The 12,559-nt window shown below is 42.7% G+C and overlaps 1 protein-coding gene across 2 annotated transcripts in view; it reads right to left on the reverse strand.

Moving 5' to 3' along the window:
- Positions 1–12,041, reverse strand: part of RASGRF2 (Ras protein specific guanine nucleotide releasing factor 2) — a 253,030-nt gene extending 240,989 nt beyond the window's left edge. For both annotated transcript variants that reach the window (XM_018050061.1, XM_018050060.1), the window contains exon 1: positions 11,316–12,041. In XM_018050061.1, coding sequence (XP_017905550.1) covers positions 11,316–11,603 — 288 coding nt within the window. In that variant the 5' untranslated portion in view covers positions 11,604–12,041. The remainder of the gene's footprint in view (positions 1–11,315) is intronic.

Below are 12,559 nucleotides of genomic sequence, written 5' to 3' on the forward strand. Positions count from 1 at the left end.
CTCATCCTCTGTCGTCTCCTTCTCCTCCTGCCCCCAAAAGCAAACTATACACCTGACTAATTAAACCTTAGTAACTGCCTTAAAATAGCAGTCTCTCAGAGCTATGTGAGATGCTGCCTCCAAGTCTGTGATCCTCATTTTGCCCCAAATTAAGCTTAACTTGCAACTCTGAAGTTGTACAACTTTTTAGTCAACAGTTATGGCAACCGATGAAGCGACCCAGAGTGGACTTCCTTCCTTCGACTGAACTTCATGAGGAATCAGAGCTTTGGTACCAGCAGTGGTGCCTTGCACCCATCTGCCTCCTCGGGGAGTGCAGACAAATTTGGGTAAGTCTCTCCTGGTTCTTGAATCTCCTGGATTGGTTGAGATTCTGAGTTTTATCTGGCGGTGGAGCAGTTCACCTAACCCCTCCCAGTAGGAAAGATACTGGGGGCGGGGGGAGAGAGTGGAGCATCCAGGGCATACCCACTCATGGTCTGGACCCTGAGGGGGCTCAGTTGAAAGATACCGACCACCCAGTCAAAAGATACTGGGTGGGCGGGGGAGGGAGATGGCTGAAAGATGCCAGGGGAATAGCCCACCTAGTGGAAACGTACTGGCAGGGAGGGCTTATTTGGGAAAAAATTCGAGGAACACCTGGGGCCCGGCTGAATGAAGCCAAGGTCACTCTGTTTCAGGGGACTGAAGGGTCTTGGCTGAGTGTTTAAGTAAGAGACCAATCTGACACTTTTTCTTAGTCCTCATTCCATGCAGTGGCCCCATAGGGAAACCCACTCACTAATTAAAATACTTGCTCGCCTGGGGTTTGCACGTAAAAACTGGCCATGCAGCTACCTGAGCAGCCACGGTGGTCTTAGATTGAAGAATCCGAGACATGTAAGACAAGCTGAAACAATTCTGGGATAACTCCTGGAGGAGTTAAGCTCACAAACAGCACATTGGCCCACTACGCAAGTTAACTAGTGATTTTTACCCAGCTTAAAATGGAAACAGAATCTCTCAAAAACAGAAACAAAGGGGTGTCAGAAAGCCAGCCTCTGACTAACACTCCAGCCAGAATCTTGTACAATATGTACGGAGCTCATACTTGCAAGTACCTAGCTAATTGGAGAAATTATACTAAAAGAGATCTCAACCTAAAATGCCAAATTGGGGTTCTTTTGATATTCCAAAACTGACATTTTGCATGCACAATTAGAAAAGGCCAGCCATGCTTACTTTGACTTGTATCTAGAAGCTTCTAAAAGGGGAAATGATAGAGTAACTTCTTTGCAGGAAACCAACAAGAAATTGCCTGAAATTATATCATCAGTGAAAAGGGCTGCTAATGCTGACTCTGCCAGGTCTCAGGATTAGTGGAACTGGGAAGTCATGTTTGGCATTTACACCATTTGGCTTTTGATTTCTGGGCATCACTTTATCATCTTTTGGGGGACACTCTTGCCACTTGGCTTTTGGTTTCCGGGCATTTCTTTGCCTTTTGTTTCGAGTTCGACTCCTGGCTGGTGAAGTTTTGGTTTCGTTTGGTTTGAGTGCACAGACAACTGGTGCAAACTGCTCGAACTAACATGGAAAGTGCTCACTCTAAGCTTCCACACCCCACTTTGGAACCCTTTGGGAAAAAAAAATTTTTTTTGGACTGGTAAATCTATAGCAATCATCCAATGACAAGAAAAATGGCCTAAAAATATTAGATCTTTATTGACATAGGATAGGAAAATGTACTGAAGTTCCCTCATGTCCCCTGGTGGCTCAGATGGTAAAGCATCTGCCTGCAATGTGGGAGACCTGAGTTCGATCCCTGGGTTGGGAAGATCCCCTGGAGAAGGAAATGGCAACCCACTCCAGTACTCTTGCCTGGAAAATCTCATGGGCGGAGGAGGCTTGTAGGCTACAGTCCATGGGGTCGCAAAGAGTCGGACATGACTGAGCAACTTCACTTCACTTCAACTGCCTTAAAATAGCATTTACTACTGCTGGGTCTCAGAACTGATTTTGATAGATGGATGAAACACTGGTTTATGGATAATGTCCTGATTGTTGCAAAGCTATGCAAAATACTGAGAGATGAGAAGTACCAATGGCATCAGAAGAGAAAGCATTCACTCTTAACTCTAAACAAGATTCTTTCAGCTGCTGGAAGAGTTCGGTAAGTAGATTTCAATAAAGATAAGAATCCCTCAATAAGAAAACCACCAATAATTTAATTTCCTCTATGTCTGTTGTGCTTAGTCACTCAGTCATATCTAACTCTTTGGACCCCATGGACTGTAACCCTCCAGGTACCTCTGTCCATGGGGATTCTCCAGGCAAGAACACTGGAGTGGGTTGCCATGCCCTCCTCCAGGCACTCTTCCCAACCCAGAGATCGAACCCAGGTCTCACACATTGCAAGCGGATTCTTTACCGTCTGAGACACCAGGGAAGTTCAATTTCCCCTGTAATGGGGTCAAATCATGAAAATACTTTTTACACCATAGTCATGGTTAAACAACTGATTTCAGACTTCTTTTCTTTAGGATTTAACAAGCCAGGCCTTATTTAAAACCTATTTCTACTACCTTTATATCTTCACAACTACTGTCTCCGGTTTCCTCCTTTATAATGATATCAAAGGAACAAAAAGATGATGACAATTACAATAACACACAGTAAATAAGAAACACATTACAAACTCTTTCCAGGATCATTCTCTTCAGAGCTACACCTACTACAATCTTCAGCGCCAAACAAGGGCTGTGCCAAAAAGGAAAAACCTCCTTGTTTAATATGATGTTTGGGACTTGCTTTAAAAGAGTCAAACAACAACATAGGCATGTGTGGGGAAAAAAATGTAACAAGAAAGCAGAAAGCTGAATATTGTTGAAGCTGGACAATAAGTATATTGGTATTCCCTAAAATATTCTATTTTGTTTGTATTAAAATTAGAAGTATTTTTTAAAGAGAAAGAAAGGAAAAACCTGCCAAGCAACCCTAGTAATTAAAGCAACAAGAAGAATATTTAAAGAGAATTATATTAGAAAGAGAGTAACACAAACACCAGCTGACAAATGTGCCATGTGTGTGCTGGGGCATGGACCGATTGCCTATGAGTCTTTCAACAACCAGATGATGCAGCTACTACCACGATCCCCATCACAGGCAGCGATACAGGCTTAGAAAGAGAAACTGCTCAACATGGATCCAGTAAGCATCTGTGTGGAGACTGAAATCCCCACAGTTTAACTTCTGAACCAAACCATACACAATACTACTATCTGACCTGGAAAGTGACATTCTCTAAGTTGAAAGCAAATCCGTATCAGATATGCTGCTGCTGCTGCTGCTGCTAAGTCGCTTCAGTCGTGTCCGACTCTGTGTGACTCCATAGACGGCAGCCCACCGGGCTCTATCAGATATGAGCGGTCACCTATTCCTATGCATCATAACATCATCTTGTTACAACTCTGCAATGAGGTATGATACTCCACAGTGAGCCTGAGGCCAGACTACCTCCTCCCCATTCCCATATTTCTAACCCCAGAAGCCTCCTAGCTTTCCAGTCGTCCCTCTATTTGACGGCACTAACCCTCCTGTTTACATTAGTCACACAAATGGCATGAGCTCATAAATATAGTTCAGGAAATGAATCAGGCGTTGTCTACATTAAATCAGAAAATGACAAAATAAAACATTTCGGGAAACTGAAAAGAAAGAATGCAAATTATCAGTAACCAAGGTCCCTCAGATGCCTGCTCACCCCAACATCATCAGTCTCAGCCAGTTCACAGCGTAAGTATGGGAGGAGGCAATAAAAGAAATTTTAGCCTTCATTGAAAAAAAAAAAAAAGGCACTGAAGCAGGGGTTCCCAACCTCCAGGATCTAATGTTTGATGACCTGAGGTGGAGCTGATTTAATAATAATGGAAATAAAGTGCACAATAAATGTAATGTGCTTGAATCATCTCGAAACCATCTCCCTATCCCGTCCATGGAAAACTCTTCCACAAAACTTGTCTCTGGTGTCAAAAAGGTTGGGGACCACTGCACTAAAGAATCAATAACTTTTATTTTTAAGCATAGCTTTTCTTAAAGTAGTTTTACTTGTATCTTCTCAGATGTTATGAGAATTCTAGCTTTCATTAACTTACCGCACTCTAATGCTATGACTTACATAAGCCTCCCCAACTTTCTCATTTCTTTCTTTATAGTTCAATAAAAAAGAATTACTACTTAAATAAACACAGATAAACTTTTTTCTTTTTTTCTGCCCTCTCCCTAAAAGTATATTTGGAACATTCTGCATTCACTACACGGAGAAGGCAATGGCACCCCACTCCAGTACTCTTGTCTGGAAAATCCTAGGGACGGGGGAGCCTGGTGGGCTGCTGTCTATGGGGTCACACAGAGTTGGACACAACTGGAAGTGACTTAGCAGCAGCAGCATTCACTATGAGAAGTTTTAAGAAAAATCATTTCAATGTTCATTTCTAGTGAATCGTAAGTTTCTCAAGTGCTAGTAAAAAGGAAAAATTGTGAGAATATGTGCTTTCTGCATCTTTGTTCCACTTTCTGATACAAATGTTTTATCAAGGAAAACTTGCTGCTGTTTTCCTCTCAAAATATACACATAATCATATTTTAATTCCTTTGGGAAAAATGGTAAAATATTTTATACCCTTTGGTGGAGCCAAAATAATGTACTTATAACTTTATGATCAGCTAATATTTGAAAATTATACCAACTGAACTGCATTGAATAATTCTGGAATAATGGTCAATTTTTAGAATAATTGCCAAATATTATATAGTAAACAAACATTGTGAGAGTTGGACTGTGAAGAAAGTTGAGCGCTGAAGAATTGATGCTTTTGAACTGTGGTGTTGGAGAAGACTTGAGAGTCCCTTGGACTGCAAGGAGATCCAACCAGTCCATTCTGAAGGAGATCAGCCCTGGGATTTCTTTGGAGGGAATGATGCTAAAGCTGAAACTCCAGTACTTTGGCTACCTCATGCGAAGAGTTGACTCATCGGAAAAGACTCTGATGCTGGGAGGGATTGGGGGCAGGAGGAGAAGGGGACAACAGAGGATGAGATGGTTGGATGGCATCACTGACCCGATGGACATGAGTTTGGCTGAACTCCGGGAGTTGGTGATAGACAGGGAGGCCTGGTGTGCTGCGATTCATGAGGTCGCAAAGAGTCAGACACGACTGAGCGACTGAACTGAACTAAACTGAACCAAACATTTACCATAGTGCTATATTGATACCTAACAAATATCATTGCTAGTTTTGTTTCAATATTAACCAAGATTTTCATATATATAGTCTTAAGGTAATTTCAGAGAGGAATTTATACTGTGATGTCACTTAACACAATCATTAGTCCTGAAAAATCACCTCAAATTGTATTTACAACTCATTGTAAACAGTATTTACAGATTGTATTTACAACTCATGTCTTAAAATACATGTCTTAGTGATACAAATAAAACCCTGCAAACTCCAAGATATGTAATTGAACGCTAAGTTGCTTCAGCTGTGGCCAGCTCTCAGCCGCTCCATGAACCACAGCCTGCCAGTCTCTGTCCATGGGATTCTCCAGGCAAGGACACTGGAGTGGGCTGTCATTCCCTTCTCCAGGGATCAAACCTGTGTCTCTTACATCTCCTCATTGGCAGGTAGTTTCTTTACCACTAGCACTACTTGAGAAGCTCCATCTCATTGTATAAAAAGTGCCTGATTTTTAATGATGGAAGATAAACTACATAATTGCACAAAAAGTGCTTAATATTCAATGATGGAAGATAAACTCAATAAACATATACACAATATGCATACACAAATATACACACATATCCCTTTCTTATAGGACAAATAAACAAGGCATAAAGACATAAAATCAGGACTTCAGACCGGAGTAAATCCATATTGTCTGTCAATATGGCTTATTTCATTACTTTTTCTACTCTACAAAATTAAAATTATATTGATTGTATCATGCATATTTATTGAGATATATGGACAAAAATATGACCAACTAAAAAGTATAATCTGCATTAAACAAACAGCAATATCAACAACTACTATTACAACAAACTACTAATATTTGCTGGCTAAGCCAGAAGCTTTTGGTTATCATACATACTTTTGGACTTATCATTCAATGAAAGAAAAATACTTGTGCTTTTTCATTCCTGAAAGAAGGGGAAAAAATTGTTATTACACTACAAATATTTTCCACCATTTAGTAGTGTATTTAGTACTCACTTATTAAAACCCATGGAAAAATACTTGTCACAATAAAAATTCACTTTCATGTACATCTGTCCCATCAAAGATGGATTTCTCTACGCTGAATTCTTAATGATAAGTACAATAATATAAACAGTAAGGTTGAGTGCAGTCAAAATTAAAACTGTATTTTTCTAATCCATAGATTATTTTTCTTCATTCAAATCTTAATTGGAAGAATGATTACAAAATTCAAGTGATAAATCAACTTCTTTCCTAAATTATACTTTAAAACATTTTATAAGATTTAACAAATATTTTTCTTCCATTTACCCTTTATTTGTGTTCCATAAGCAAAGGTTGAAAAGAAAATACTGAGTTGGTTATTATATTTCAATTAACGTGAGCTGGAACAAAAACCGATCATCCACACTCCCCAACCTCCACAAATATTTCAGGGCTTGCAGGCAGCTCTGCCTAATTCGATAAAATGATTAAAATCCTCTGCTTGTGGTCAAGTTAGGAAGGCTAAAATGACTGGCTGGAAATGACGTGACAGGGGGGAATCACATAACCTTTAATCCCTTAAAAATTAAAACATGTTTCATTCAGCACAAATATGACTAGTATCTACTACTTTAAACCTCCAGAACTAACGGATATATTCTCTCCCCTGCCTCTGAAACAACTGAAATCAGGCTGAACAGGACACTCAACACCACCAGGGGAGTAAGTGAAGATGACTTTGTTCCTGTATGCCTCTCCTGTGAGCAGGCAAGACGGATACAACCACTTAAACAGATCAGACTAACTGGGATGTATGCTTTCACCCTAGAGTGAGTATTTTTCAAGATTCCCTACAAAGTAAATAAATGCCCCATACAATTGTTTAAACATAAAGCCCATTTTTCTTTGAAAATGGAATGGTTTGCAACTGTATTTCTCAAAATGGAAACTGCTCCTTAAACAGTTTTAAGAGGAAAAAATTAAACAGTGATTCACTTACTACAACTCCAACCCCCATTTCACCTAGATCTGAAATTTCTTGAAGCTCAGTGGATTTAAATAGTCTTCTTAATAAGACACTCTTCAGAGATTATTCAGTCTTCATACCTAGAGTTAAGACTTTGGTCATCTCCCTAAAACTCTTAAAGCCTCAATCTTATCATAGGTAAACATGAAAGAACATTACCAATCTCCAAGAGCTGAAGTGAGGTTCCAACTTGATTAGCTAATAGAACATAACACTGAGCTTGGCACATAGAATGTGAAAGGGAAGTCCAACTCTTTGCCACCAGATGGACTGTAGCCTACCAGGGTCCTCCCTCCATGGGATTCTCCAGGCAAGAGTACTGGAGTGGGTTGCCATTTTCCTTTTCCAGGGGATCTTCCCAACCCAGGGATCGAACCTAGGTCTCCCATATTCCAGGCAGATGCTTTAACCTCTGAGCCACCAGGGAAGCCCAGCACATAGAGGTTCCTGCTAAATGCAAATTCCTTTCCCCCTCGAACACCTTTACCTGGAATGAAAGGTAAGTTTGTCATTTTCCATAAATGGAGCTCTTTTAGAAAGAAGTGCTACCAATACACATATTTTCGAGAAAAGGAGCACCACTTAAAGTTTTCTGTAACTGAGAGCATTTTGACTATATCACTGCAACTATCGCTAAGAAATAGCTACTATAGAAGGTTGATAGAGCCATGTATCTCCTGAGGACCAACTAAAGTGAAATCCTGGGACACTATTGAGAAAAACAGAGCAATGCAAATAATCCTTCAACCTAGGCACATTTGGAAAGTTAAAATCACTTTTTTTTCTTCTTAACTAGAAACAGTTTAAGATAAAATGGTGAAATAAAAGAAGTGGGAGGGAGGGAGGGACAGAGGGAAAGAAGGAAGGAGAGAGGGAAGAAAAAAAAATGAACGAAAAAACCTTAATATTCTTTCGTCAACCAACGCATTTTGAATGAGTATTAAGAAGAAACAAACCAGTGAGTGTTTTCTTCTCATAACCTACCACAGCTAATTAGAATTTTAAATAAATTGAAGTAGAATTTAAACTGGCAAGAATGATTAGAGGCATTTTATAGCGAGAATTACATCAACTGTCACTGTCATTACAATATGTCGCCCTTCAATGTGAATGGTAAGAACATCTTTGTCTCAAGCAATGATGTTTCTATAGTTCTGAACCTCTGCTGATAGGATTCATCAGAATGTCCACTTCAATCACCTGCTTGGCCTTAGCTACTCAGACGCAGTATTTATTACAGAGACTGGTAATCTTTAAATCTTGTGAAATTGTCTTTCACATCCTTGTACTTAGCAAAAAGCTCACACTATCTGTTAAAATCCTAGAAGCAGGAGATGTCCTAATTGGAAGGCAACTTAGAAATCATCTGAGCCAAACTCTTAATATTTACATGTTAAAAAAAAACAGATTTCATTAACAGAAAAAATGTTAATGAGATGTGAAGAGATTTGCCTTAAAGATGTCACACAGAAACGGTGGAGGAAACCGATTCTGTCTCCTTAAGACCTGTTCCAAGCCCTAACCTTCAAGCATGTTTATGGGGTTGCTAGAAACGTTTATGAGGAAAGTTCCAGAAGCATACTTGGAGAAGCAGACCTTGACGGGATCTCTGCTCAGCCCCTCTCATCTTCCCCCTACCTCACCCATCTCACAGATCCACCGTGTCTAGCTGAGGTGAGTACACTTGTTGTGCAGTCGCCAAGTCCTATCCAGATCTTTGTGACCCCATGGACTGCAGCACACCAGGCTTCCCTGTCCTTCACTATCTCCCCGAGTTTGCTCAAACTCGTGTTCACTGAATTAATGAGGCCATCCAACCATCTCATCCTCTGTCGTCCCCTTCTTCTCCTGCCCTCAATCTTTCCCAGCATCAGGGTCTTTTCCAAAGAGTTGGGCTCTTTGCATCAGCGCATTAGCAACACAAATTAACTGAAAGAGAACCAACTAAATAAACTGTAGATTTAGGGTAAACTGTTTCTACTTGCTTCTCATCTTCACAGTTTCTTCTTCATTCTTCAAACACAACCAGATAGTACTACAGAAAAAATATCAGCCTGCTCAGCCAACCTAAGTCAGACTAACAGATTTCCCCATCCAACTCCTAATCCATTTTGAATGCTGTATTCTCTATCTCAGTTTTATTACAATCACCGCAGGTTCTAATTTCTAACCTCATGGAGATGTAGAAACGAGTGAGAAATACTCATGGCTTGTATGACTGAGAAAAAAAATTTTTTATAAGGAGACCTATTTTGGACTTCCATTACGAAGTAGCAGGAGAGTCAAACTATTTATAGAGATTAGAGTTCTTTATAAGGTATGCTTCAAAGAAAACTGTCCTAAAGATGACAGTCTGGTTATTCTCCAAGTAGAAAAATCTTGGTTTTCATATGTTATTAGGACAGGCAGCCACGTTTCGGTGCAACAGGTAAAAACTCCCCACTCCCAGTTTATTTATTTTTTTTAAGTGGCTATCTCCTGATATTAGCATACATACAAAGAGAGAAAAATACTTTGTAATTAAGTCAATGATGTATCTTCAGAATAATCTTAAGTATCCTATTCTAGTTTAGACATAATAACACGTTTTAAATCTATTGGTCTTTGCTCCTATGGGCCTTGGAACACATGCCTACAAGAAAAATCTCACCAACAGAAACATTAAAAAAAAAATCCTGAAAAAAAAAAAACTCTACATATTTCTTCAAAACCCCTCCTCTGGCTCTCAATTTAATTTCTAAAATATCTAACTTGAATTTTAAACTTATATTTCCAGTACCTACATCTACAAAATTGGAAATCAGTTTTTCCAAGACCCTCAACATGCTCTCAAAAACCAAAGGGGGTATACTTTTAAGTTTTTCAGGTGTGTGTTAAACCAAGCTTAATCAGAATGATTTACAGTGAAACCAAAGTGAAAAAAGAAAAATCAAACTTCTGGTCCATCTAGTTTTAACTCCTCTTAACTTTACACATTGATTTATGAGCCCCCAGGGGTTATGCAGGCATCTTACTCATCTTTCCATCGCTAGCGCCTCCCACAGCCGCCCTCGGGGTTTGCAGTAGAAGCTGTTTGGTCTGACTTGCACGGAAAATTAACCTGCTAAATATGTTTATGCAACAGCAAAGACCATCAATCTTTTTTTCCAGGTGGACATCTAGAAGCGAAGTGAGAAGATCTGGGAGCATAAAATTAGTCTGCTTTAACTTTAATAACAAATGGTGATTGAAAAAATACAAATTTCGCATTCGCAGGAATGGGGTGAGGGAGTTACTAAATTTGCAGGGTTTTTTTTTTTTCCCTCCGTGAGTACAAAACATAGCAAAACTAATAAAATTACAACCCAGGATAAAAAGATCACATTCATTTTCAAAGCATTCATTGAAAAGTACACAGAAGCGTTCTTTTTAAATGCCCGCGTGTTTACACATAGCAGGAATGTGGCTACTAAATATTAATCCTGAGGGAAACGGATACACATTTACCTTCATAATTAGACCCAGCAGGCCAAATGTTAGCAAAGTAAACTGACGGAAACCAGAAAGACAGATTGAAAGTGACCAACAGAAAGTGCCTGTCCGTCCCGGGAGCCCGGTGTGTTCCCTGCTCAGCCAGCGACCAAACATCTCAGGCAAAGAAACCTGCACGCAGCAGCCGGGTAAAGGAGAAACCAAACTTTCCCAATTAAGTTAGTTCCGTTTTGCCAATCTAAATCCAACAGGTGTCAACACACGTCACCACACTAAATCCTTCCGAACAAGGTGTAGAGAGGCCATGGGAGGTGAGCAAAGAAGCTGAAAGGACCCGCCCGCTTTCGGGACACGGGAAAAAAAAAAAAAAAAAAGCCGAGTCCTTATACCAACGGATCATAAAGAGATGAAGGATGGAGGACAAGGGGGGATGGAGATGGGGAGACGCGTGGAGCTGTCCTGCCACAGACCCCGCAGGGGCACCTCGGAGAGAGGGCCTTGCGTTAGGTCGGGCCCTCGACCTCCGGGGTTAGGAGAGTTGGGAATCGCCGCGGCCGCAAGCAGGGGGACAGAGAGGGGACGGCGCGTGGTACCTGCTTGTCCAGCGTGTCCCGGGCGCCGCCCGGCCCGGCCCCGGCCCTGGGCGGCGCGAGTGCCCGCTCGCAGCTGCAGCCCTCCAGGAGGTACATGCCCGCCGGGCGGCAGCTCTGCTCGCCCTCAAAGTAGAAGAGCACATTCTGGTAGAGGGCGAACCACTTTTCGTGCCAGCGGCTCGCCTCGGCTGCCTTCTTGCTCAGGAAGCCGCGCTTGGTGCCCTCTTTACGGGCTAGGAAGGCCAGGTACAGGGCGTGCCCCTCGTTGTAGCGCACGCTCTTCTGCATGGTGAGGGCGCGGGGGGCTCAGCCCTGCATCGCGGCCATCCCCCGCCGGCTCCTCCGAGGGCGCGCCCGCCTGGCTCCAGACGACGTGGGGGGCGCCCCGCTGCCTGACGCGGCGCACCCGGCACGCCGTCGGCCTCCCGGGCGCGGCGCCGCGCGGGTCCGAGGGACGGCGGGCTGCGGCCGGGACACGTTGTCTGCCCTGACCGCCCTCCCCGCCCCGTCCCCGGCCTAGCGAAGCCCCCGCGCCCCGACGCCCGAGTGGAGAGGGGCCCGCGAGGGCGCCCGGCCGGCCGCCGCTTCGCTCAAAGTTGCGGGAGCCCGAGCCCCCCGGCGGGCTGAGAAGGACTGTCCTCGGGCAACTAGCTCCGGGAGACAGAAGGTAAAACGTCACGTGGGAGATCAGCTGTAATCGGCTTGGAGACCGATTTAAAGGGCAGAGTCGGCGCGGCGGCGGCGGTGACGGCGGCGCTAGCCGCTCACCGCGGCGCGCGTCCCTCCCTCGCCCGCCCGCCCGGCCGCAGCCTCTGCTCCCGCCGCGAAGGGGCGGTTCGCGAGGAGGTGGCGGCGCGCGGCGACCGCACACACCGGCTCACACGCGCGCTCCATCGCGCGCGCACACACACACACACACACACACGCAAACCGAGTATACATACTCACAAACACACAAACCCACATTCCCGTGACGCGCACAGTCCCAACACAAACGCTCGCGTTTGCACAATTACACACTCCCACTCCCACAAAAGAGAACACACAAATACACAATCACAGACCCACATACTCCAACACACACAAATATATTTGCACAAATACACACAATGCAATGCTTGAACACACAAAAAATGACACATATATACAAATAACACCCACAACATGCATTCCTCCACAATAAAATACAACCCCACTTGCAAATTACACATATATGCAACTTACACAAATTCACACACTGACAT

This window comes from Capra hircus, chromosome 7 (genome assembly GCF_001704415.2).
Source record: "Capra hircus breed San Clemente chromosome 7, ASM170441v1, whole genome shotgun sequence".
Classification (NCBI taxonomy): Eukaryota; Metazoa; Chordata; class Mammalia; order Artiodactyla; family Bovidae; genus Capra; species Capra hircus.